General features: G+C 37.0%; 1 protein-coding gene across 13 annotated transcripts in view; it reads left to right on the top strand.

Moving 5' to 3' along the window:
- The window catches only part of GUCY1A1 (guanylate cyclase 1 soluble subunit alpha 1), a 72,948-nt gene that overhangs the window by 21,514 nt on the left and 23,591 nt on the right, over positions 1 to 27,843 (top strand). For 7 of the 13 annotated variants that reach the window (XM_010358031.2, XM_030916778.1, XM_010358032.2 and 4 more), the window contains 5 exons: positions 9,676 to 10,042; positions 16,914 to 16,975; positions 21,220 to 21,278; positions 23,502 to 24,211; positions 26,250 to 26,735. In XM_010358031.2, the coding sequence (XP_010356333.2) occupies positions 9,788 to 10,042; positions 16,914 to 16,975; positions 21,220 to 21,278; positions 23,502 to 24,211; positions 26,250 to 26,735 (1,572 nt within the window). In that variant the 5' untranslated portion in view covers positions 9,676 to 9,787. The remainder of the gene's footprint in view (positions 1 to 9,675; positions 10,043 to 16,913; positions 16,976 to 21,219; positions 21,279 to 23,501; positions 24,212 to 26,249; positions 26,736 to 27,843) is intronic. The other 6 variants (XM_030916767.1, XM_030916771.1, XM_030916775.1 and 3 more) reach the window with 3 other exon arrangements.

The following is a 27,843-nucleotide window of genomic DNA, read 5'->3' on the forward strand; positions in this document are numbered from 1 at the left end:
GGTTGCAAGATTTTGTTGTGTTTTCAGATTTCCACATTGGGAATAATATGAATTAATAAAAAATAGTGAGTAATGGCAATGGCATAAGGCTTGCTTGATTTATAAAATAGTTTTGGCTTAACGAGTAGAAAATGAAGTTTAAAATTCAACATAGTCACCCAATTTTTATATTCTAATACTTTGTTAAAGGAATTAGACATGCAACTTATTATGTAATAGAATTAGATAAGATAAAACCAAAATAGAATGTTTCTGCTCTTTCTGCTGCTGTGCTGCAAATTCTATTATTTTATAATTCAATAAAAATAGCTCTAACTATTGACTTATATATAACTTTCTTGGTATGTTCTCTAATGCTCATCAGGTAAAGATTGTTTTCTATAGTTGCAGAATAACGAGCATTTGATATATTATCAAAGTTCCCTTAAACAAACTTTGATGTATGAAAAAAATGGTTTCATAGGTGTAAAACATTACAGAATCTTTCTGAGAAGATAGAATAAAATTGTCGATCATTTATTTAATAACTTAGGTCAGCATGATTCTCTTGTAGCATGCAATGAGCATTTACTTTTGGTTGTATATACCAAAAAATATTTCACGGCTGCTCTGAAGTTATTGAGCAGACACTGATCATTTTGTTCCTGTTGTAAGAAGTTGCCTAGAGTTCTAGTAGAAGAGGCATCACAGCTTTTGTAAGGCAAGTGACTGAAGACTTGATCCAAGACTGGACTTTTACCTTTTATTTTAATTATGGACCTATGGATGCTAGGCAAGACCAGGCACTTTATATATATTATTCCAAATTCTTAATTCGAATCTGTTACATCATGATTTTACCATTTTATGTGTGAAATAGCAGAATTCATGAAGTTATGAAACTTGTCTAATGTCACACTACCAGTGAGTAGCAGTTGCGATTGTCAGCATGTATTCCTCCCATACTAGCTGGCAGTGCTTTTCTAAGTGCTTTCTATTTATTGCTTTGTTTAATCTCACAACACATTTGAGATAGTTGCTATTATTATCCTTATTTTTCAGGTGGAGAAAATTGAGGTGAAGTTCACTTAAGAACTTCACTAACGTCACAGAGCTAGCACATGGTAGACGCAGGTAGCAAACACAGGCCATCTGTTCATGTAGCCTAAGCTTTTAACTGCTATGCCAACTCCATTGCCTTGGGGCACAACTGGGCATGGCACTTACATTTATGTGAACTCAACCCTCCAAATTATGAAGTCTCTGTCATGCTAATTATCTGCATGAGACACACACACTCACATACACACCCACTTGCCTGTATTTCTCAGGCACTTAAAAACTCACCATTACAGAAGAGGGAAAATAAGGGTGTGTATGGTAAGTATGTATGTGTGTGTGTGTGTGTTTACATATGTCTATGACATCAAGGATGTACAGAGTTTACTTCCAGCCCTTCCTGCCTGACCAAAATTTAAACGAAGAGAAAATGGAGAAAGTATGATGTCTAATCATCAAGTTCATTATGTCACCGAAATGAAATCTATCAATTAGCTCAATTATTTAATCATCAAGGATTTGTTTTCACTTTAAAAGTTTCATCAGATTATTTTACCTAAACCATAATGTACTCTGTGGAGTCTCAGAGAATGTGATCTTGTTGAGTGTTTCTTCCAGGTTGGTAGGTTGGCTTTTCACCTTATTTGCAAATTTAAACCAACCATCGATTAGAGTAGAGGTATTTCTGATATAACACAATATAGATGTTCTTGGAAAACTTCATATGCTTCAAAACTGTGCACTTTTATTGCCTTCGAAAAATAAAAGGACTTAGGGGAAAAAAATGTGTTTGGGAGAAATCACTCAATGCTTAGGAGCACTAAGAAAAAAAGAAAATTCCCCCAAATATAAAAATTTAATTCAAAGACGTATTGAATTCTAATGAATACTGTATGTCAGCAATTGTAGGCCTTGACTTAAGGGGAAAAAAGTGAAAGTAGTTGGTGGGAAAGAACTATAAGAAGGCCTTGAGTCTGCTGATTTACAAAGACAAGAGAAAAATAAAGGGAAATTGTGCAACAGTACTTCCATGACAGAGGATATGGTCAGACTGGGCTAAGAGGAAGAATGGGGAGCAAAGGGGATCTAGCATGCCTGCCATTTTATCCTGACATTGTTTCCCTAGTGACAGATGTGCCTAAGCTGACTGGCATTCCTGAAATGCACAGTACTTGTTTGAAAACAGATAAAAACAAAATGGCTTCTTACAGAGTAGAAAGGAATCACATTTCTTCCTTAACTCATTTCATAATCATTAGTACATTTTCAGTAAGTGTATTTTAAAGTGACTAAGCCTCTGCAAGGAACTACTTTAGCCATGTAACTATGATGAGAATCATGGAAAAAGATGCAAGAAATTATTTTATATATTTTAGGGAAAAATTGTTGAAAAGTTTATCTGATTTCCTCATGATCAGCATGATGAACCGTAAGGAGTGATGATACTTAATTTGAAGATGTTTAACTACATGTATTCAAATTGTAGCCATCATCACACTGGAGTTTTAAAAATATATTTCAGGATTTATAATCCCAAAGGTTTTGCTCTTAAATTGGTTATAAAACATTCTGAAAATACTTTGATAAAAACTGAGAAGCAAAATGTTAATTCAAATAGTTAAAATCTCCCTACTATAGAGTGTACTGAATTTTGCTATTACTTCAAAGATGCCACAGAATTGCCTCTTAAATCTAATTTTAAAAGATTATGGACTGCACTCATCTTATTTTAAATAAAGATCTAATGCAGCTTATTAAACACAATTTGTGTCTAGTACTGCAGTTTTGCCAAGGCGGTTGCCACCCGGCAAGTTGGAGGGCAGAGGGACTCTAATATGATTCTCTAAAGTGAGGTTGCCATTGTCTTCAGAGTTGATCTCTTTGTTTTGGGAGAATCATCAGTACGGGTTCTTGAGTTACAAAAATTTAAGGTAAGCATCCTCCTCCTTAAAAATAGCTTGAGACAGCTCACACTTACATGTAGATGCAGCCCGTTAGGAAGGTGAATGCCCTACTCAGTAATAGAAATTGGAATTAACAATTTCTGGGCTTTTGAACAAGAAGGAGAAATTGCTTCCCAAAATGAGATTTTAACAGGAGAATTTGAGTAACCTAACTCCCACAAGGTGTTATATAATACTTGAAATCCAAGCTCTGGGCTTGGTTAAGATTGAACAACCGAAGTCATGGGAAATGTATTATGGACTATTTTGATTGTGCTCTGTGGTCCCTAGAGTGTTTCCTTGGCTGGGATATTGAGAAGTAAAGTCAGAGGAATGTTTCTTCCCTCTGCTCCGGCCCCCACACCCAGTCAGTAACCCGGGCCTGCAGATTCTCTCTCAGAATTACTTCTGCAATTGGTTCATTTTTTTTCCCCCAGGGTCCTGTTTTTGCCCAACCCAGATCTACCATCTGTCCCACTCTGACCCATTTTTCATTCTACATTCCAAATAATCTTTTAAAAATGCAATCTAATTCACTCACTCTCTTGCTTCTTAGTTATTTAGTTGATTGCCCTTAGAATAGAGTATTATCTTGTTTAATGTGGTTTGTAGAACTCTGCAAAATCCTGACCTCTGCCTATTTTGTCTCTTACCACCATTACCTTGCTCCCTCTTACCTCATTCATGCCTTTGCTACACTGGAATTATTTCCTTTCCTAGAAGGTTGGCTCCCAAGCATGCTGTTCTTTCTGGAACTCTCTTGGCCTGGCCCAGCTCAGATGTTTCTGAGAGGATTAGGTTCAGATCTCTGATTTACATTCCCAGAGCACTATATCCCTCCCCTTTTTGCAGCACAGGCCATGCTTGGAACTGATACATCAGAAATAGTTTTCCTCCTGGATTGTAAGTTCCTTGAGAACAAGGGGTGTTCTTTGCACATTGCTCTGCCCTTGTGTCTAGAAGAATGCCTGGCACAGAGCAGGACATCCATAAATATTTGTTGAATAGGAGGAAAAACGAGCAAGTGCATGAATGCATGAATATGATGTAGAAGACAATCCAGTGATACCAAAGAACCTATTGGAATCGAAATTATTAAAAAGAAAATGCAGATGAATGGAGAATTTATGTTAAAAGCCAAAAAAAGTCTTGAGCTTTGACTTTTAGGCATCATCAAATTTAATAAAGAGATACCAGTAACATACTAAAGCAAAAGCCAGATGGTTTTAAACTTAAGAATAAATATGATGTAAGGAAATGAACACAGCCCATAAAGCCAAACTTTCAAAAAGAGTAACAATAAAGAGAATGGTGGTGCTAGAGAGGAGTCTGAGATTGTTTGCCTCTTTTTAACTTTGTGGTGGAGAGAATTAGACATGCTCACCAATTTTTCTACTACTTTGTCCTGCTTTCCTGATACATCCCAGGGAAAGTTCTATAAACATTTTCTACTACAAAGTGAAAATAAATCTATTTTAAAAGACAGATTTATGGGATTTTATGTAATATTTTTCAATTTTTGAGAAAGGAAAACTTTAAAATTTAAACTTAAAAAGCTCATATCTTTTTTATCACAGATATTGGCATTTCCAGGTGCCAGGTCTAATGGTAGACATTTGATACAGCTAATCGCTTTTGTGATGGACACATAATGTTTAGGCTTGCCTCTTCCCTCTTTTTTCGATACTTTATTTATTTTATTATCTATTTCTTTTAACTTTTAAGTTTAGGGGTACAAGTGCAGTTTGTTACATAAGTAAACTTGTGTCATGGGAGTTTGTTGCACAGATTATCTCATCAGCCAGCTTCTAAGCCTAGTACCCATTAGTTATTATTCTTGATCCTCTCCCTCCTTTCACCTTTTATGCTCCAAAAGGCCCCAGTGAGTGTTGTTCCCCTCTATGTGTCCATGTGTTCTCATTGTTTAGCTCCCACTTACAAGTGAGAACATGTGGTGTTTGGTTTTCTGTTCCTGTGTTAGTTTGCTCAGGATAATGGCCTCCAGCTCCATCCATCGCCCTGCAAAGGACATGATCTCATTCTTTTTTATGACTGCATAGAGTTCCGTGGTGTGTATGTACCACACTTTCTTTATCATCAGTTTATCAGTTTATCATTGATGGGCAATTAGGTTGATTCCATGTTTTACTCTTGTGAATAGTGTTCCAACAAACATACGTGTGCCTGTGTCTTTATAATAGAATGATTTATATTCTTTTGCATATATATCCAGTAGTAGGATTGCTGGGTCAAATGGTATTTCTGTCTTTAGGTCTTTGAGGAATTGCCACACTCTCTTCCACAACGGCTGAAGTAATTTACACTCCCATGAAGAGTGTAAATTAACAAGCATTCCTTTTTTCTCCACAACCTTCTCAGCATGTGTTATTTTTTGACTTTGTAAGAATAGCCATTCTGACTGGTGTGAGGTGGTGTCTCATTGTGGTTTTGATTTGCATTTCTCTAATGAGCAGTGATGTTGTGCTTCTTTTCATGTGATTGCTGGTCACATGTATGCCTTCTTTTGAAAAGTGTCTTTTTCTAACTTTTCATCTGCTCCTTAAGACCTGCTTTTGGAGAAAAGTATATCAGTATCAGAGAGTATGGAAAGGGGTGTTTTCCTTAGGTCTACATGACCATGTTTCATGTAGTAAACAAGATGTTCATGCTTAATTAAATTCTAGGATGAACGCGGTGGCTCATGTCTGTAATCCCAGTGCTTTGGGAGGCTGAGGCAGGTGGATCACCTGAGGTCAGGAGTTCGAGACCAGCCTGGCCAACATAGCAAAAACCCATCTCTACTAAAAATACAAAAATTAGCCAGGTATGGTGGCTGCCACCCGTAATCCCAGCTACTTGAGAGGCTGAGACAGGAGAATTACTTGAACCCGTAAGGCAGAGGTTTCAGTGATCCAAGATCGTGCCACTGCACTCCAGGCTGGGCGACAGAGTGAGAATCTGTCTCAAAAAAAAAAAAAAAAAAAAAGAAAAGAAAATAAAAAAAGTTCATGCTTAATTAAATTTTAAATTCTAGAGTTTAAATGATTGAGGACTGCCTTGCTTGAACAATAATCTGTCCCTGTTATTAATACTAGGCCAGTAGCTGGGTCATTATTCTCACCACGGCAAAGTTAATCACTCACTAGTAAAAAGAGAGAGAGCATTCAGTTTATTCGGAGGCTGTTTAATCATCAACTTTTGGAATGAGAAGTGCCTCTTCAAGTTGAGAACATATTATTCTACTTCTTGCCATGGCCTGTCACCAAATTTACTATTTTAATTTTTTTTTCCCTTACCATATTATTACCATTTCTACAACCAACTAGATACTGAATTCAACTGACCAAACCATTTCTGAAGTTACTGCTAATGTTACCCATAAAAATCATCACTAGTTTAGTTGAGGAACAATCTTTTGCCTGCCAGAAATATTCTGTATTCCTGGCAGGCAAAAGCAAGACAAACAGGTTTCCAAGGTATCAATACTGTGTGCATCTGCTTCATAGTGTAATTTCATCAGTTGAGCAGATGAAGAATGTTAATTAGTTTGTTTATACATATGTAATTGAATGAGACTAAATACTTAACTGTCTTAAAGTAAGCACAACTTGTTTCCTGTTGGCTGTTTTTGCTTTAATAAAAAACACTGTTCGGCATATTTCCTGGAAATTATAGTACTCTGCAGTACAGGAAAAGAAATTATTTCCAGGAAAGTTGACTGGTCAAATGTATTCTGCTGCAGCTGGATTCAGTAGGAAGATAAGAATTAAAATATTGGGCTTGGGTACCAACATTGAAATCCAATGTAAATGAGAGAGTGAAGTTTAATGGAAAGATCTATTATAAACTATATTATGGCAAACTTCTAAGTCCAATACTAAAATTCTAATGTATACCAAAATAACTTATTTTAGTAATAATTCTATGCCATCCTCAGACCTAACCTATACTCTTCCATTTCTTATTGTGTTCCTTTTGTTTTTGTGTACCCTTTTCTGCTAGTTATTGTAGTTAGATATTGATATAACTGAAATAGTGGCATTCAGATAATACAGCTCTTTTCCCTGAAAATTAATATAAAATAATGCTACTATTATTTGTATAAATAGATGTTTAGTATTATCTATTACACTCTCTTCGATTACTTTGAGGTTGTTTAAAAACTGGATCCCAGCCAGGCACAGTGGCTCATGCCTGTAATTCCAGCACTTTGTGAAGCCAGGGCAGGAGGATTGCTTGAGCCCAGGAGTTAAGAGACCAGCCTGGGCAACATAGTGAGACCTTTTCTCTACAAATAATAATGAAAAAAACTCTCCAAGTTCCCCCACCCCAATCAAAACTGGACCTGCGAAGGCTGTTATTTTTGAAGAGGAGTGACTAGAGGAGATGAGGAAATAACTTTGCTCCTATAGTCAGAATTATATTTTAATTAAAATGCTTTAGTTAATATACTCAGCTTTCTACAACCAGGGGTCAGCAAACTACTGGCTATGTTCACAGTCTGCTTTTACAAACAAGGTTGTATTGGAACACATCTGTGCCCATTCATTTGTATATCATCTCTGGCTGACTTCACACTGCAATGGTAGGGTTGAATAGTTGCAATAAAAACCATGTAACCTGCAAAACTGACAGTATCTATTCTCGGGACCTTTACAGAAAAGGTTAAAGCACTTTTAAAGCTTAAAGCTGGTCACTGATTTGAAGCTTAAATCGGAGGAGAAGTTATTAAACAATAATAGAATTATGTTGAGATGTAATAAAGACTAAGAAACAAATATTTATTACATTAAGTCCCAAAACAAATGTGGGTAAAATTATTAGATTTTTAGGTTTTGTAGAAGCTAAGTAATCATTCCCCCTATAGCCATATTACCTTTGGACCACTTCAGTAGTCTACTGAGATAGACCACTTCCATTCTATGCTGGCAGAATAAATTTTCTACTCACAAATGCATAAGATTTTCTTTTGTCCCTTCTTGAAGATTCATAAATTATATATGCACGTAGATTTTGGTCATAACTTTAGGTAACAGAGCCCTGGCAGCTTCTTCTGGCCTGCCAGCATCCATAATCTTCCTCTATACCTAATGTCCCATGACATCCCATGGGGATCAGATACTGAATTTAGCTTCCTTGTTTGTTCCAGTTCAGAAAATGAGTTGTTCATTGTTCTAAACTTATTAGATGACTTACATGTGACAATTTACAGGCTGTTGCTTATACATACTGGGAACATATTAAGGGCATTGAGGAGCATAGTAAATTATAAAAAAAAAAACTAATTGAACTCCAACTCTAAAGATTCAAATATAAGGCTGTATCTTGGATGTTTCAGATACCACCAGCCAATGAGCAGAAGAATTATGTTCCTCACTGAATTTTAATATAAATTTGTAAACCATATTTTCAAGATAAAAATCTATTCTTAGTTGATAAACTAAGCCTAATTATGATAGAAACTGCTCTAACTTAGTAATATCAGTTTGGAGTTATAGAAAACACAGGCTCCAGAGTCAGCTGAATCTGCATTTGAATCCTAGTTCAGTCATTCTCTAGCATTTCAAATGAGAGAAAAGTACCTGAAATTTTGAGCTTCTCACCCACTGGGGATAATAATACCTGTGTTACATGGTTGCTGTGAGGATTAATTATAAACATAGAGTTCCCAGCACTGTGTGAGGCACATAGTACTTAGTACATGTGGGGATTAGCAAATGTGGGTTCTTTTCCACTCTTTGTTTTCCTTCCCCAAGAGTAGGAAATAGCTGGTAGACCCAGTTAATCAAGATAATTAGTACTGTTGATGAACTGAATTCACACCTTGACAGTTCCAGTAACAAATAGCTAATGATAAATGGGTTGTGAATTGTGAGATAATTTACAACCACAACATCAACAAAAACAAAAGTACAGGGGAAAATATGCTGGAATGACAATGCTTATCATTTCAGTGTGAAGTGGGGTAGTCTTTGACTCACTGCAGTGCTGACTAGATTTGGATCCAGAGACCCCTGCAAATCCCGTGGTATGTTCTTAGGGATCAGGAGTTCTGATGTTTTTTCATTTTGATAATATTTTTAAATTGCTTTACTATTTAAAGTGATAAAAATTTTCTTTCGCCGTAATCATCTTCATTGAACTTTTTTTCATTGAACTTTTTTTTTTTCTAAGTTGGTGTTTCAAATCTGAAAACATATACTTGGGGATCATTATGCATATTATTTTCCCTTAGGTATTTTTGGAAGCCATTGGTTTTTACTGTTCTGACTTTTCAGAAAGGAGAGCATAATGAGAATGTAGTAGTATAAGCATTAATAAAACATAGACTTAAATGTGGCTTTTGTCATAAAACCGTGGTGTTCCACTCTTGTGAAATCAAACTGGATCAGATGAGTCCAGATGAGTATAAAAAATGGAAATCAGTAGTTGATGCTAAGAACATTTTGGAAAAATATATTTTATTTTAAAAGTTAAAATAGTAAGAGCAAGTATTTTGCTAATATAGGAAATTCACACACATTAAGTAAAGTTCTTTGCCAAATGTCCTGCTCATTTTATAACTGGCATTTCCAGCAGAATTTTTTTTTAACTTGAAATGATGTGACTATTGCTTTTTCTCACCTGTCTTTTTCTGTTTTCATCAGTGCATAAAGTCACTCCTCTTTCTGTTCTGACCTTTTGCTGCCCGTAGACATCCCAGTTACCAGTGTCCTTGAATTGATAGTGGCTTCTGTTTGTCAGTCTCATATAAGAACTACAGCTCATCAGGAGGAGATCACAGCAGGGTAAGAGACACCAACACCATGTTCTGCACGAAGCTCAAGGATCTCAAGATCACAGGAGAGTGTCCTTTCTCCCTACTGGCACCAGGTCAAGTTCCTAATGAGTCTGCAGAGGAGGCAGCAGGAAGCTCAGAGAGCTGCAAAGCAACTGTGCCCATCTGTCAAGACATTCCTGAGAAGAACATACAAGAAAGTCTTCCTCAAAGAAAAACGAGTCGGAGCCGAGTCTATCTTCACACTTTGGCAGAGAGTATTTGCAAACTGATTTTCCCAGAGGTGAGTGCTTGCTCTTTAGATTTTGAAATTGTAGAATGTTTTTCTAAGGAAAATTTAAACACTTCCTTTCTCACTTTCAAGGCTACAATAAATGTAGAATATTTTCTTGAAACACATAAAAATATTCTTTTAAAGCAATTATGTTCTTAAGTTGTGTTTTATCTTAAAATGTTTATGATCTTGAATTCTTTTCAAAAGAACATTGCACTCTGACAAACTTTATGATTTTGGGCAACAGGCTTAATGCCTCTTTACCTCAGTTTCCTTATCCGTAAAGTAGAAATAGTAATAGTACCCACCTTCTAGAGTTTTAATGAGTTTTAAGTGAAACCATCCATAGCTCTTGCCATACCATAAGCAGTCAGTAGTTGCTAGCTATTATCTTAAAATTAAATTCTTCAAAGAATAGCATATTTTCTGCTGAGGTTTTCTCTCCTAATTTTAAAGAGCATCATAAGTCCCCTGCCAATTTTCAGAGTTGTGAAGATCTCCCTTGACTGTTTGCTCTGATTCTGAAGTTTCTGCTTAACCAGTCTTGACCTTCTCCCTTGGGTCGGAGTCATGAGCCTGTGATTGCCTACACCTGTGTGTTATTAGCTCTGACACCTCTTCATATAGCCCTGCAAGCTGCATAGCATAGTGTCATGTTGAGATCTAGAGCACCTTGTGTCAATACACCTTTAAGGAAACTTCTGGGAACAGGACACAGACCTAAACAGGTCAAATATCTTAGGAATAGAGGGGACATGTAGAGAAAGCTCCTCTCCCTCTGTAGGATAAATAGAAGAGCAGTTGAAGGTCTTCATGATGTCTTCCTCCCTCTGTCAGTCTTCATAGTTTTATATAGATTTGTTTAACCTATGAATTTGGCTGGACATTGACTCAATCAGACACTGGCTAACATAATACATTGAAAATTTTTAATTGACTCAATACCAACCCTCTACTGTGTGCAAAGTACCAAAGAAACACAGACTGGCTGATTTTCAGAACTGAAAGGAATTTCACAGATAATCTTGTTTTACTCCCAGGAAGTGCTAGGGAAGTTCAGTGACTTGACCAAAATTACACAGCTTTCAAAGGGTAGAGCAATTAATTACTGCTGTAAACAGTCCAGGCTGGAATGACTGAGAAAGAAGAAATTGAAGTTTGAAGGATGGATAAATTGGACTTAGCAGAAAGTTGAGGGAGTTTATTTCAAATATGATATTAACACAATAGTACTTCGGCAGATAACTTTGAAATGGAAATGTTTAATTATTCTTACCCCACTCTAGTTGCTAGACAGCCAGCATTCGCTAGGAAAAGGGATACAGTCCTCCTCAGGGAGTTGGTTTGTAGAACACTCTGGGAACCAATCGGTGCTCTCATTTCCAAGGACAAAGTGAAATGAACAGACATGAACAAATGGTGATGATGAGGAAGCTAGATAGCTTCCATGTTTTCCCTGAATCCTGTCCTTACTATGTTGGCTTTATTATTTTGTTTAGTAAATTTTGAATTTCTACAGTGGAAGTCATACACATATTGGACTCTTTTTTGAAAAACATTCTGGTTCACTTGATGGTGGCCTCCAAAGTTCCACAGGCTTCCTTCAGTCTTTTTCATTCATTTTTATTTTCACCCTTCTGACTGAATAACTTCAGGTGACCTCTCTTGAATTTGCTGATTCTTCTGCTTAAGTCTGATGTTGATGGTTTCCATTGAGTTTTTTTTCAGTTAGTTATTCTTTCATTCCAGAATTTTTGCTTGGTTCTATATTTGTGGTTATCTCTTTGTTGATATTTACATTTTACTCACGTATAGTTTTCTTATTTTATTTAGTTGTTGGTCTGTGTTTTCTTAGAACTCACTAAATTTCATTATGTTGAATTTTTTGTCAGGTAATTCATTGTTCTTCATTTATTTAGGGCCAGTTACTGTAGATTTATTTATTTGGTTGTGTCTTATTTCCCCGATTTTTCCTGTTCCTTGTAGTTTTGCATTGGTGCCTGCACACTTGAGTATGCAGTCACCTCTTTGCTTCTTTTCAGACTGGTTTTGACAGGAAAAGACATTCACCAGTTGGCTCAGCTAGAGATTTTGAGAGCCTCTCAAACATTTTCCATGGATGTACATATTCCATTCCTCTCTTTTCCTGCTGAGAGAGAAGTTTCTGGGTGGTGTGCCTTCTCCTGATCCTGAAGAGCCATACAGGCTGCTGTAAACTTCCCTTCTCTTTTTGCTAGGAAAATGTACTGAAAGACTAGTATGCAATACCAAATTAAAATTGTATATATATGTATATATATTTAAAATTTAGTAGTCTATGTTGTTTGTTCATTAGTTTATAAGAATAAAGCATTCAGATTTGACTGTAGTATAGGAAATGGAAGAGGTATGTTTGGCATTAGTGACTAAAACTCCTCTCCAACTGAGACATTATCCTTATGGCAGTAAATGTTCCAGTGTTGAATACATTTGAGCTGTATAGTACTCAATCTAGATGACTTCAAACATCTACTTATCTTTGATAAATTCTTGTTATTTTTTTCTACTGATTATCTGTTAAGTTTATAGATTTAATGCTTAGACTACTATTTAGTTTCAGTTATATTAACAATCCAAAAGAAGATACTTGAAATAGCATTTGACATAACAATTTTTGTTTTAGATAATCAGAATCAACTTCCTGGTTATATTTTTATTAGTGAACGGGCAAGCATAAAAATGAATTATCCTTAGCAAATGTAACATGTGAGAGGTCGTTCCCAAGTAATGGAATACTAGAGTTTTAAAAAGTCTTCTTGATCATCTAATGCAAACTTATCATTTCTATTTTAAGAAATGGAAGCACATAAATTTAGATCTCTTGCTTAAAGCAAAAGATAACTGGAGAAATGGAAAACTCTCTGCATTTCATTCATGATCCATTGCTCTTCCTAATATAATATAACATAATATTGTTTGCTCTTTTTTCATGGGTATTGTTTCCCAATAATTCTGTAAGCTCCTTCAGGCATACTGTCTTGAAGGAGCTTTTAATGGAACCACTGTCACAGCAAATCAGAAACCACTTACTGAACTGAATCAATTGAATTGGATATGCTTACATAAATGATAAGATCCCAAATCAAGTACCTAGCAAAAGGAGCATTTGAAGAGAATCATGAGGTCTGTAGATGTGTTCTAGAATATTAGGTTGAAAGAAGAAAAAAGAAACACAGTTACAACTTATCTTATGAATTAAAATATCCTTGGTCTAGAAAAACATTAAAAATTGTAGAAAAATTAAAAAGCCAATGAAAATAGTGACTTATCCATAAACCACACCAATGAGATTTTATTAAAATTCACATCATTGACAGCAATGTTGCATCAAATAGCAGTTATTCCTGAAGTATTCATATATGGTATATTTGTGGGAAAAGCACTTGTTTTAACACTTTAATCAGATCTATTCTTTATGAAGCCAAAAGATAATTGTTTAGTCAAGAGAAACAAACTTGAGAGCACTACAAACTATTTGCATTGGGGGACAAGTGTCCCCTCTGTAAATCAGAAGGTCCACAATCTACAATACTTCAGGTTCTGGTGATTGTACAAATAAGAGGACTTGTTCCTCCAAATTCAAAATGAAGGCTTTCCCAAATAGTAGGGCATTTTAGTGATAGGCAACTAAAAGATCTACAAAAGACTGCTACACAATATTTGCATATATTGAACTGTAAGGAATGAATTTGGAAGGAAATATTGGATTTAGTTCTAAAATCTGAAACCAAAAATTAATATATAGAATTGTTGGGGTTTGGAGCAGTCCTGAAATGGTTGATTTTATGTCATGAGGCCCTGAGGTTGGCTGTGTTTGACAGATCTCACTTATAGTTGAATCCTGCTTATAATTTTATTGTGGACTCATGTCATCTCAGGGTCAGGATATATCACAGGAAGTACAGCACCAAGGTAGGAAACTCAATGCAACAGCAGCCTCTACCAATAAATATTCTGCCTGGAAAACATGTGAGTTCTGTCTCTTATGGGTTTTGCTTTGAATTTACAAAACTTTTCCAGAGGAGTAATGGTATAAGATGAATGTAGATTTCCATAAAAGCCTATTCACTCATAATTTCAGTCAAGTATGCTAGTAATTTTTTGCACAGACTTTATTCCTTTTTTCTTTAGGAAAATAAGTTTTGATTCAAAATGGAAAGCCAAAAATACATTTGCTCCACCAACCCTAGCAATTGGAAGGGGATCATTTCTCCTCCCCTGTCACAATGATAGTGTATAAGTTAGGAGGAAAAGACCAGAAAAAGCCATTTCTAGTGGCAGTAGGAAGGAAATTAAAGACAAATAAGGATTTTGACTAAAAGGGTAAAAGAGTATCCCCCTTGGCTTAATCAGAGACATAAAGAGGAGTAGAGTATCTCCAGTAGCATTGAAGAAGAAGAAAGCATTCTTCAGTGCAGAATTGGTTGGGTTTTCTTTCTCCCTGGCCCATAAAATGTTCCTGGTCAGGGTGAGCATGGTGGCTCATACCTGTAGTCCCAGCTACTTGGGAGGCTGAGGCAAGAGGATCACTGGAGCTCAGGAGTTCTTGGCTGTAGTGAACTGTGATCACAACTGCACTCCAGCCTGGATGACAGAGCAAAACTCTAAATCCAAAAAAAAAAAAAGTTCCTGGTCCAAGAAGCTACATACATATATATATATATATATATATATACACACACACACACACACACACACACACATACACACACACACACACATATATATACACACACACATATGCACACACACACACACACACAAATATAATTGAAATAGTTTAAATTGCAAACAACCTAAATTTGTTTGTAAACTAGCTAAGAGAGTAACACCTCTGTATTTGGCTTTATCACTTTACAGATACAATTTTATAGATTAAGCCTTCAAGACTTTGAGTAGCTGGCAGGTGGACATCATTCATTCATTCATTCATTCATTCATTCATTCATTCAATAAATATGCACTGAACATCTCCTATGGATAGGTACTATTGTAGGTTTTGGACTTAGAGGGGTAAGCAAAACAGACACTGTCTGCCCTTTTGCAGCTTCTGTTGTAATGGAAGAGACAGATTATGAAAAATTTACAAAGGTGGAGAGCAAATGCTATGAAGGAAAACTGAGAGCTCAAGCACAAAGGGAGCAACCCTTATTTTATTAAAGACTTCTTTTTTCATATGAATACATTTTGCAGGAATAAAGAATTCATAGCCACTCATGCTTTCATGGATTTGTATCCACATTAATACTCTGTTACTGGAGTAACTTTCTACTCTACTAAGTAGATGGTTCTTCAGATATTTAAACATTTCAAGCACCCTGGCTAATTTACTTACATACAGCATCACTAATTTAATGTTACCTTCCTTTTTCCTTGATGAGAAAGATGTCTAGGAAATATGCCCATAGTTTCTTTCTTGAACATGTTTCTCAACTGCTCTTTGCCTTTACATAGATCACCAGGCCCTGCTCAGAATCTGCCCTCTGGGTGTGTCTTCCACCAGCTTTTCTTTCATCCTGTGGCAGATGTTATACTTTCTCTCTGTATCTGAATAGTCTGAAAAATTGTTCCACATTGTAAATGTAAATTATCTTTATTTTTTTTCAGCAATTGTGCTTTCTTTCAATACATTTTTAAATTTTCTTTCTAAGCTTTGTATGTGTATATTTAAAACTAAAAGCCCTTTTCATAACTCATTTCATTAAAACAGAACCTTGCTCTATTTTGGTTTACTCCAGTACCCCACTTGACTGGTGGAAACTCTACGAGAGATATAAATAGTTCCTAAGGAAAAAGGAATTTCTCAACTTGGAACAGCAAAAAATATTTCACTTTCCTCTAGGGAAACTATAGAAAGAATCAATGGTTCTATATATATAATATATGGTTTTATATATATATATACACATACACACATATATATATAGAGAGGGAAGTACATACATAGATACATATGATTTTTACATGGAATGCATAAAAATGGACACCACTGTTTATCAATGCTCTGCTTTCCACTTATTTATTAGAGACAATCAGCTGTTACGAGAAATTAATAGCTACTCAACATGTATTTATTAAATATAAAAGCTTACATACAAATGTCTTGCAAAATAGGAAAACTCATGAAATTCTCAGAAATCAATAAAAGAAAATAAAACCATAAGTATTTGATGAGGATTATTGGTTCAAAGAAAGGAAATCAGTATAAGCCAAGGTAAACCCAAAGCTCATTTCAAATAAATGATCAACTAACTTTGGTGACAGATTAGATTTAAGAGATCAAAACAGGAAGAGACAGAGATAACTCCAGAGTTCGCTAGACAAGAAGATGATATGAATGTGTAGTTAAGGGCAGAGAGTCACTGGGGCAGCTGAGTGTGGAGTTTATAAAGGGAACAGAAATTTGCTTGGCTTGGTCCATGTTGAGACTGAAGTATTGGTTGCCCATCCGGAGGGATTTCCTGACTCAGAGGAAGTGATACCCATGGAATCCTATATTGCAGAAGACCTAACACTGCCAAACTGAAATCTTCTGTTTGGATTCACAATCAGCTCAACTATTCCGTGGCTGTCAGTGAGACCAGCACCAAAAGTTAAACCTGCGGGCCACAACACATATCCAGTCTCAGATTAGTCTCAGCACATTGCTTCTTCTTCAGTTTGAAAAACACATAGAAAATCAGTTCCCGTTTCCAAAGTGAAAATTCACAACATTTATCATTCAAGCAGTATAATGTTTTTGCTTCTCTAAAATAAATCTTCAGGATGCATTTGTAAATATATAATTTCAAACAAATTATTATTTAAGGGAATGTTTAAAATATTTCTTTTGAACTTTCAGTTTGAACGGCTGAACCTTGCACTTCAGAGAACATTGGCAAAGCACAAAATAAAAGAAAGCAGGTAAGTCAAACCACTTTAGTTGTGTGAACCTCTTGTTTCAATGACTAATACTGCTGCTAATGGTCAGCACTTACTGAATATGTTAACCCTTATTGAATCATTGTGATATGTCGGAAACTGGACTTAGTGCTTTCGCTGATACTAATTTGAAATTAAGTGCATCTATTTTTCACATTTGATAAATGATTAAACTGAGGTTTACATGAAGTGTTTAGAATTTTATAGCTGGTTAAGAAAAAGACAGCTGGGGTTCAAGCCCGGGTTTTTCAGAGCCCGTTATTTTAAGCATGTGGTTATATACTGCTGCTTTAACAAGCTCCTGCAAGGCTGATTCTTTCATACTAATCAGTAACTTCTAAAATATTTAACAACAGGTAAGTCATGGATCCCAAACAGTCTTCTTGCTTGAAGGATGCTGCCAAAGTTTTGAGCAGGGTCCCAGCAGGTACCCCATCCCCAACACACACCTCAACAACATGTTAACACTTTAGTATCGGCATCAGGAGGAGGTAGAAGGATCAAGGGCTTAAGAGGAAGGAGACTCAGGGTTCTGGGGGTAGCAGCTATTTATTAATCCTCAGGGAAGTGTTTCTGTATTCTCCTAACTAGTTTGGTTGCACTGCAGAACATCAGTTTTGTTTATACTTTTCTTCTAGTATTCTTTTAAAGGGTTTTTGAAGATGTTTAATATAAAGTTACTTTTTTTTTTTTTAGAAACAGGGTCTCACTCTGTTATCCAGGCTGAATGCAGTGGTGTGATCATAGCTCACTGCTGCCCAGAAATCCTGGGCTCAAGTCGTCCTTCTACCTCAGCCTCCCAAAAAGCTGAGATTACGGGCATGGGCCTAAAGTTACTCTTTTAAATTTTATTTTTATTTTTTTGAGACAGGGTCTTGCTCTGTCACCCAGGCTGGAGGGCAGTGGTGCGATCTTGGCTCACTACAACCTCTGCCTCCCTGGCTCAAGCCATTTTCCCACATCAACATCTAGAGTAGCTGGGACTACAGGCATATGCCACCATGCCCAGCCAATTTTTTTTTTTTTTTTTTTTTTCTTGTAGAGACGAGATTTCACCATGTTGCTCAGACTGGTCTCAAACTCATGAGCTCAAGCATTCACCCACGTTGGCCTCCAAAACCGCTAGGATTACAGGCATGTGCTTCTGCACCTCATCACTAAAGTTACATTTTTAAAATCTGATTTATTGAGTGAATCAAATACAATTTAGCACATTTACTGCTGACAGAAAATGTAATAGGGGCCAGGCACAGTGGCTCACACCTGTAATCCCAGCCCTTTGGGAGGTCAAGGTGGATGGATCACCTGCGGTCAGGAGTTCGAGACCAGACTGGCCAACGTGGTAAAACCCCGTCTCTACTAAAAACACAAAAATTAGCCAGGCGTGGTGGCAGATGCCTGTAATCCCAGCTATTTGGGAGACTGAGACAGGAGAATCGCCGGAACCCAGGAGACGGAGGTTGCGGTGAGCCGAGATTGCGTCACTGCACTCCAGCCTGGGCGATGAAGTGAGACTCCGTCTCAAAAAAACAAACAAACAACAACAAAAAGTAATAGGCCCTGTTTTTGATTCCCTGAAATTTCAAGGATGATTTAGTTTATAAATAATTGAATAAATACTGGTGTTCAAATTTGCAGAACTGAACATTGAAGTTTTACAAAACAGTACTATTGTCAGGAATGTTTTAACAATTCATTCATCTGTCTCCTACTCATGAGTGATCATCTGCTCTGTGGATCATATGTGCTTGATTCTCCTTGCTGACTAGCTGGTCCCAGACTGCAGGCAGCAGGACCAAGCCAAGAAGGGGTCATGGACAGGTCCAGAAGGAGAGAGTGTGAATCTATGTGTCTGACAGAAGCTTTGTTTACACGAGTAATATGAAAAGCATTCCAGAATGCCTCTGACCTTAATTCCCAGTCAAGCTGATAAGATAGCCTCAAGTCTCTCACTGTGCTACTGTGTCTGTCTGCTTAAGTCCTTGGCAGCCAGTTTACTCAAAATTTATTCTCAGGGCTTTGTGTTCTGAATTGTTCTTACAGCTTCTTGCAATACTCAGTTGTGATGTGTTTCCAGCAGTATATCTCTTAAAATAATCTCAAAACTTAAGCAAACAATAATTATTTTTTGAAATTTTGAAATTTTTGTTTACCACTTCTCTGATTTCCTTAAAAAAAAAAAAAAGAAATCTGATTATACTTTTAAAGTGTCTTGATGAGAACTATTCAGTTGTTGAAAGAAGATTTTTGCTCATAAGCCTGCCTGCTGATATGTTAAGTGGCTCGTCTGTGCTTTTTTTAGTTTTGGGTATCCTCTTGTTTATGCTTTTTTACTTCACTTTCTTGTTGGTAAGTCACTGCCGTTTTTCTTGCTGTCAGTTTGCCAGCTGCTGAACACCCCTTAACTCTTTTTTGTGCTGCTTATTCTCTTCTATGAATTGACAGACAATAAGTCCAATATATCGACCAATAAACTGCCCTTGAATGAAGTGCGAGAGCTGCCACCCCCCCCCGTTTTTTTTTTTTCCAGCAAATGAGTTTTAGTACAGCCATCATGTCCCTCAGGATTGGTTGCCAAGAGAGTTCTTGCTTAGTTTCTTTTTCTGGGTTCTTTTGATCACATCATTATATGTATGAACTCATACTGGTGTGTGCGTGTGTGTGTGTGTGATTTGTATGAGGCACACACGTGCTTGCTGGTGCATGTGCAATTCTTATACCCACTTGTATTTTTTGAAGGTGAGGGTAGGAATCATAGTTTGAATTGCACAATGTGCTGTTTGAACTAACTAAGTTTCGCTCACAAATTTTATCATAATCACTCATCACTATCAGAAATCATCACAAACAATTAGGCAAACATGAATCAACAAGTTGTGCAGTTAAAACTGCAAAAAACTCTTATGAATAAAAAAGTATGCTATTATAGTCTCACTTTCTATGCTGTACAACAAGTGCAATAATTGAAGAATAGGTTTCTTTCATTACTAATTTTTTACACAAAATCAAGGATAAAAGTTTAATATAATGATATCTGAGAGATAAATAGAGCCTTAAACTAAGAAGCAAAAGATTCTATATATTTGCTTTAGGAAAATATATAATGTTACTTAAAAGTGAATTATATCTGTATGTAGGTTTTTCTTGGTTATCAGAATTACCATCCTCTTCTTGGCCACTTCACATTTGAGGTTGCTAGCCAGGGAAGGTTCTCTTTAGTATAGAGGCTCCTTGACTTACAGTGGAATTACATCCAGATAAACCCATCATAACTTGAAAACGCCCTAAGTCGAAAATGCATTTAACATGCTTAACCTACTGAATAGCTTAGCCTTGCCTACCTTACACGTGCTCAGCAACTTAAAGTAGCATACAGTTGAGCAAAATCATCTGATAACACAGTGCACTGTAGAGTACCGGTTGTTTACCCTCAAAATTTCATGGCCACATGAGAGCTGGGTTCACTGCCACTGTCCAGCATCACACGAGAGCATTGTATTCCATACCTGTAGCATGGGAGAAAATCAAAATTCAAACTTTGAAGTACAGTTTCCACTGAATACTTACAGCTTTTGCACCTATATAAAGGTAAAAAAAAAAAAAAAAAAAAAAAAGCTAAGTCTGAGACTGTCTGTATTAGTGTATGTAAAGTTCACTTAAAACATAAATATTCCTTATGATGAAGAATAACAAAACATTCTATCATGTATATTTTGGGGTTTTCCAACATTGTTCTGGATGGTACACGTCGTTGCTGCTTTCCTGTAAAATTGATAGTCAAGATTTGCTTCTATAGACAAGGGAATTTAAACTATTTTTTTTCTCTCTTTTTTTTTTTTTGGAGACAGTCTCTCTGTGTTGCCCAGGCTGGAGTGCAGTGGCTGGCTGATCTCGGCTCACTGCTACCTCTCCCTCCTGGGTCCCAGTTCAAGCAATTCTCCTGCCTCAGCCTCCCGAGTAACTGGGATTACAGGCACACGCCACCATGCCCAGCTAATTTTTGTATTTTTAGCAGAGACGGGTTTCACCATGTTGGCCAGGCTGGTCTTGAACTCCTGACCTTGTGATCCACCCAACTTGGCCTCCCAAAGTGCTGGGATTACAGGCATGAGCCACCGTGCCCGGCCTAATTTAAACTATTTTCTATCATTATTTCTGTATATTATAATCTGAACTTTTAGCATGTATTTATCAGTTTGTAACTTAAAATATTGAAATATTTCCAGGAAATCTTTGGAAAGAGAAGACTTTGAAAAAATAATTGCAGAGCAAGCAGTTGCAGCAGGTAATAGAATTGTTTATGTAATTAGAAAGTATGCCGTATACCTGTAGAACTCACATTTTCTCTAGAAATATTCATATTTATTTGTTGGTGACTCCCAGTATGAAGTGTTCAATATTATGTATTCTGTTAATGTAAAGAGTAACAATTTTTGATACTATATGTTTTTGTTGGACCTAAAACATTTTCTCTGTTTATGTTTACTTGCTGAAGAGTAGATAAGGCTAGATGGGAAGCTGACTCACAGACATTCACAGGCTTTGATCTTGAATCTGACTAAGTGTTCTTCATTTATGCATGAAAAATTCTACTCAACAAAGTAAAATAAAGAATGCTTTTAAAGGTTAGGAGCAGTCATGGGAAAAAAGTTAACAGTGTTCTCACATTCATCATTAGTTTGAGAGAAAAATTAGATGTGTGACTTTGTCTTGCTGTCCTTTCCAAAGTTTCAGTACATGAACCATGAAGTTGCGTCTTTCTAAAAGTATGATATTGATAATAATAATAATGATAATAATAATAATGACTAACTTATATCGAGCCCCTCCTATTCTGAACATAAGCCCCACACTTCACAACAGTGCTATGAAGAGGGCACTATTCTTTTTCCCACATTACAGATAAGAAAAAATGTGGTACTCAGAGTGTAAAGATTAAAGGAGATTATAGAAAGGGAAGATTGTACAGAACACCCTTGACATAACTAACTCCATCTTTAAAAAAGACTCCATTTTGTATTTCCTAGGGCATTTTGCCAACAAAAATAACATGTTTTATTTAATAAACAAATTTTAAATAGTGAAAACTACATACAACCAGATAAAAACACACTTTTTCACTATCAGTTCTCCCCAGAGGACTCTGCAACTATAAAAAATTAAACCTTCAACAACTCAAAACGGTCGTCCTAACTGACACCTTCTTATATTCACTCATGATAAAAACTTGACATCTACCACCAAAGGCTCTGCCACCTCAGAGTCTTTCTTATAAGACCAACAGACAGCCTGACCGAAACCAAGACTCCTTTTGTCTTCTTCACTATACCCACCCTCGTTTGTTAATTCTTTCTCCTATCTCTTTTTCCTTTCTATGTTAAATGTTACTTTGTTACAAAATATTTAACCTATAACATTTCTATTTTCTATATTAATTAAGCATACTATTATGTATCACTTAAAATACTATCTGACTTGTGGAGTGACTTGAGCCTGTGTGCCTGTAGCTCTAAGAAATGAGTAAACAAAAAGTCCCCAAAAAATTGCCGCTTGGCAAGGCGTGGTGGTTGACGCCTGTAATCCCCACAATTTAGGAGGCCGAGGTGGGCAGATCACCTGAGGTCAGGAGTTCGAGACCAATCTGACCAACATGGCAAAAACCCATCTCTACTAAAAATACAAAAATTAGCCAGGCATGGTCGTGTGCACCTGTAGTCCCAGCTACTCTGGAAGCTGAGGCATGAGAATCACCTACACCTGGGAGGTGGAGGTTGCAGTGAGCTGAGATCGCACCACTGCACTCCAGCCTGGGCAACACAGCAAGACTCTGTCTCAAAAAAAAAAAAAAAATTGCCTCCTTAAAAACTTCATGGATCTCATGGCTTTTATGATAAAAAGTAGTATTAATAAAAGCCTAACATTGTAAAAAGACACAGACATACAGAGGCTTATTTCTAACCTCATAGCACTCATGAAAATGCTATAGAAAGTAAATTACATATTCCAAGCAGACGCTCTTTCTACTAACACTAAAAAACAAGAATGCTATTTTACTCAGGAAAAAAAATGCTTTGTAATCATTTCTAGACAAAATTGAGTTTCATGACCAGTGATTTTAAATTAACTTCAGTGTCTGACCCTTTTGCTGCTGGAAACCCTCAGAGAGGAAGACCCTCTTCATGAGGATGGATTGCTTTTGTTTTTAACAGAAAGATTGGAGGAATTTTGCCAAAATGTACTTAATACTGGAATTCAAATTGATCTTTTATAGTTAGGTTTCAGAGAGATAAAAATTTGTGTATTATATTCAAGTGGTCATTCTTTTTTAATGAATTAATTTGCATATTTCTTCAGTTACTAGAATTTTAGAAGCTAACCTAGGTAGATAATTTGGATATAGGGGTTTCATTTTAATCAGCAAATAGCACAAGTTGAAAATAGGAATAATGGCACAGCTTTACCAAGGTGGCGTATTTGATATGGCAGAACATGTATTATGTGATTTCAGGAGTTCCAGTGGAGGTTATCAAAGAATCTCTTGGTGAAGAGCTTTTTAAAATATGTTACGAGGAAGATGAAAACATCCTTGGGGTGGTTGGAGGCACTCTCAAAGATTTTTTAAACAGCTTCAGTACCCTTCTGAAACAGAGCAGCCATTGCCAAGAAGCAGGAAAAAGGGGCAGACTTGAGGACGCCTCCATTCTATGCCTGGATAAGGAGGATGATTTTCTACATGTTTACTACTTCTTCCCTAAGAGAACCACCTCCCTGATTCTTCCTGGCATCATAAAGGCAGCTGCTCACGTATTATATGAAACCGAAGTGGAAGTGTCGTTAATGCCTCCCTGCTTCCATAATGATTGCAGCGAGTTTGTGAATCAGCCCTATTTGTTGTACTCCGTTCACGTGAAAAGCACCAGGCCATCCCTGTCCCCCAGCAAACCCCAGTCCTCGCTGGTGATTCCCACATCGCTCTTCTGCAAGACATTTCCATTCCATTTCATGTTTGACAAAGATATGACAATTCTGCAATTTGGCAATGGCATCAGAAGGCTGATGAACAGGAGAGACTTTCAAGGAAAGCCTAATTTTGAAGAATACTTTGAAATTCTGACTCCAAAAATCAACCAGACGTTCAGCGGGATCATGACTATGTTGAATATGCAGTTTGTTGTACGGGTGAGGAGATGGGACAACTCCGTGAAGAAATCTTCAAGGGTAAGGAAAACGTAATATTATCTGGAATATGAAAGCTATTTCATATTTAAGAGCAAGAAACGAAAGCGTAAAAATATATGCATCACTTCAAATGTTTTGATAAAACATATTGAAAACAATGGCAAAAGAATTGCAAAGCTGTAATAAACTTACACAAAATTCTTTCTGCATTTGTTTGCTTACTCGATTCATTACTCCAAAAATATTTATTGAATGCAGTCTGCCTTTTAATATCTTTATGGAATGTTTTATAATGAAATTTGATAAATGTTTATATAAAAATATGTTTTCAATTATCTAGCTGACTTAGGTTGAATAATAAGAGGTATTGTTTTACAACAAACAAGTCACTTGTTTCTTGTAGGAGGCAACTAAATGGATTTTTAATCAACATTTAATAGACATAAAAAATAATTTATTTGATTAATTGTTTCCAAATGTGGAGGTTAAAATCTGTCATCTCATGGTAGAGAACTTTGGTAATTATTTAGTCTCAGGAAAGAAAGTTTGCTAACTCATAGTTGATAATACAAGCAAAGCTAAGAGAGAGATTTCACACATGTATAACTTTAGCAGAAGCACTATTTTTTCCCCAAAAGGAAAATAGCTTTATTATTATTTTATATCATAAAATAATATATTGAGATGTTTAAAAATGAGTAATATTGAAAGGTGTTTATTGCAGCAAAAAATGAAAAACTAATTATACACATTTTTGATTAAAAGAAAAAAAATGCTATTTTACAACTTCTTTTATCACGAAACAATATATTTTGTGCATCCTCCCATGTCATTAGATATAGGTCTATTTGGCTTCCTTGGAGTCTTACTGGTATCCCATTATATGGTTGTGTTCTACTTTATTTATTTATTCATTTATTTAGACGGAGTCTTGCTCTGTCGCCCAGGCTGGAGTGCAGTGGCGTGTTCTCAGCTCACTGCCACCTCCAACTCCAGGGTTCAAGCAATTGTCCCTGCCTCAGCCTCCTGAGTAGCTGGGATTACAGGCATGTGCCACCACACCCGGCTAATTTTTGTATTTTTTAGTACAGATGGAGTTTCGCCATGTTGGTCAGGCTGGTCTTGAACTCCTGACCTCAGGTGATCCACTCACCTTGGTCTCCCAAGCTCTACTTTATTTAACTAGTACCCTATTGAAGGATATTTGGGTTGCTTTTGGCTTTTAGCTGCAAGAACACACATGCACATCTTTTTCCACGCATCCGCAAGTAAACCTTCTTGTGGTTCAGAATGATCACTTGAAGCCCCCTCTCTCTCACATCCTCCTTGGTACAGTCCTTTCTACTGTATGGTTTACTCTTTTATTTGTATGGTGGAGGGCAGGGTTCCTTATGTTCTGGAGGCAAAGTTGAAATGGGGAAGTAGCCTCTCCTATAAGATTCAGATACCTCATGCTGAAGTCTCTGGAAAAATAATGACTTCCAAAAGGTAGTTCTGGGGAGCTACTCATGACAGAAAAAAAAATTTGGATACAAATCTTAACCTTTGGAGGCTTTTTAACTTCCACACCTGCCTGATAGAGCAAGTACTACGGGAAAAGTGGAGAAGAGAAGAGAAACATGCTAAACGAGAAGGAAACAAAAAAAAAAAAAAAATAGAACAAAGAAAAAAGTAAAAGGGATGGAGGGAAGAAGGAAGAAAGGAAGGAAGAATACATTTTCATAAGTACCATATTATACAAAAAATAGAACTTCAGGTTAACCAAGTGAGACTATTAACAAGAATATCGTGGCAAAAGCCTCAGCACGCTGCTTAGTGAGAAAGCATTGAAGCAACAGCGTTTTGCATTGTTCACTGTAAATCTTGATTTCTGTGTAGAGTATACTCCAATATACTCTTCAAACGTCTGCATGCATTTTAGAACTCATAGCAAATTGGAACTATAAGAAAGCAAACTGTTCCTCTTCAGCAGGTTTAAACACAAAGGGATTATTACTGTATCTACTTCCCCTTCTTTTGTCTCAGAAAGATTTTGGAAACTTGAATAAACCACAGTTGGTTCTCCTTTCCTTCATAGGTTATGGACCTCAAAGGCCAAATGATCTACATTGTTGAATCCAGTGCAATCTTGTTTTTGGGGTCACCCTGTGTGGACAGATTAGAAGATTTTACAGGACGAGGACTCTACCTTTCAGACATCCCAATTCACAATGCACTGAGGGATGTGGTCTTGATAGGGGAGCAAGCCCGAGCTCAAGATGGCCTGAAGAAGAGGCTAGGGAAGCTGAAGGCCACTCTTGAGCAAGCCCACCAAGCCCTGGAGGAGGAGAAGAAAAAGACAGTAGACCTTCTGTGCTCCATATTTCCCTGTGAGGTTGCTCAGCAGCTGTGGCAAGGGCAAGTTGTGCAAGCCAAGAAGTTCAGTAATGTCACCATGCTCTTTTCAGACATCGTTGGGTTCACTGCCATCTGCTCCCAGTGCTCACCGCTGCAGGTCATCACCATGCTCAACGCACTCTACACTCGCTTTGACCAGCAGTGTGGAGAGCTGGATGTCTACAAGGTAGGGGTGGAACAGGGCAATGATCATTTTACCAGCAAACTCACTGGGGTACAAGCACTGTGCCTAGGACCTGAACTATAATGCAACTGAAAGGCCACCTCTGCAGGGTCTTGCAAGCCCAGTCCTGGGAGCAGGTATGGTGCATTCATTATGTGGGTGTTTTCCAGCCAGAAATAACTCTGGATCTGCCCAGAAACAGAGATAACTGTTCTGTGAGAGGACTGCCACACTCTCTTCTTTTTTTTTTTTTTTTTTTTTTTTTGAGACAGAGTCTTGCTCTGTCGCCCAGGCTGGAGTGCAGTGGCTGGATCTCAGCTCACTGCAAGCTCCACCTCCCGGATTTATGCCATTCTCCTGCCTCAGCCTCCCGAGTAGCTGGGACTACAGGCGCCCGCCACCTCGCCCGGCAAGTTTTTTGTATTTTTAGTAGAGACGGGGTTTCACCGTGTTAGCCAGGATAGTCTCGATCTCCTGACCTAGTGATCCGCCCGTCTCGGCCTCCCAAAGTGCTGGAATTACAGGCTTGAGCCACCGCGCCCGGCCTCTCTTCTCAAAGAATGAGCAGAAAATGGAGGGAGGATAAGGGGCTCAAAGAATGGAGGATGGGGTGTAGGACCTGTGAAGAGGAGAAGTTTAATAGTCAGTGAACCTGCCACTTCACTGTGGAAACCAAGTTGAATTATTAAGTGTGAGATAATTCGAAGTATGGCTTTTACAAGGAAACATTATCCTTTGTATCTGTAAGAGTAAAGACACACGAGGATTATAAAAATTGCCTTTAAATAGATTACTTCAGTACAGAGTTAACATGATACTTTTCATAGACAGTTAACAGAAATCAAAATCACCTACTTAAGACATTTTTGCAGCTTGGCCAAGGGCGGAGACATTTGAAAAACAAAGACTTGTCTTCAAATCTTGTTCTCTGCCTTACTCGCTTTGTAAACTAAGTTAAAAAAAACCTTTATCATCACTTCTAAGATAAAATAATGCTCACTAACAGAGTCTATATGTATTAATAACACACATTATGTCCCATAATCTTCATGAACAGGATTGTTATAAAGATTATGTTAGATAATACATGATATTCATCAGGCATACAGGA

The sequence above is a fragment of the Rhinopithecus roxellana genome, chromosome 2 (assembly GCF_007565055.1).
Source record: "Rhinopithecus roxellana isolate Shanxi Qingling chromosome 2, ASM756505v1, whole genome shotgun sequence".
In the NCBI taxonomy this organism is placed as follows: Eukaryota; Metazoa; Chordata; class Mammalia; order Primates; family Cercopithecidae; genus Rhinopithecus; species Rhinopithecus roxellana.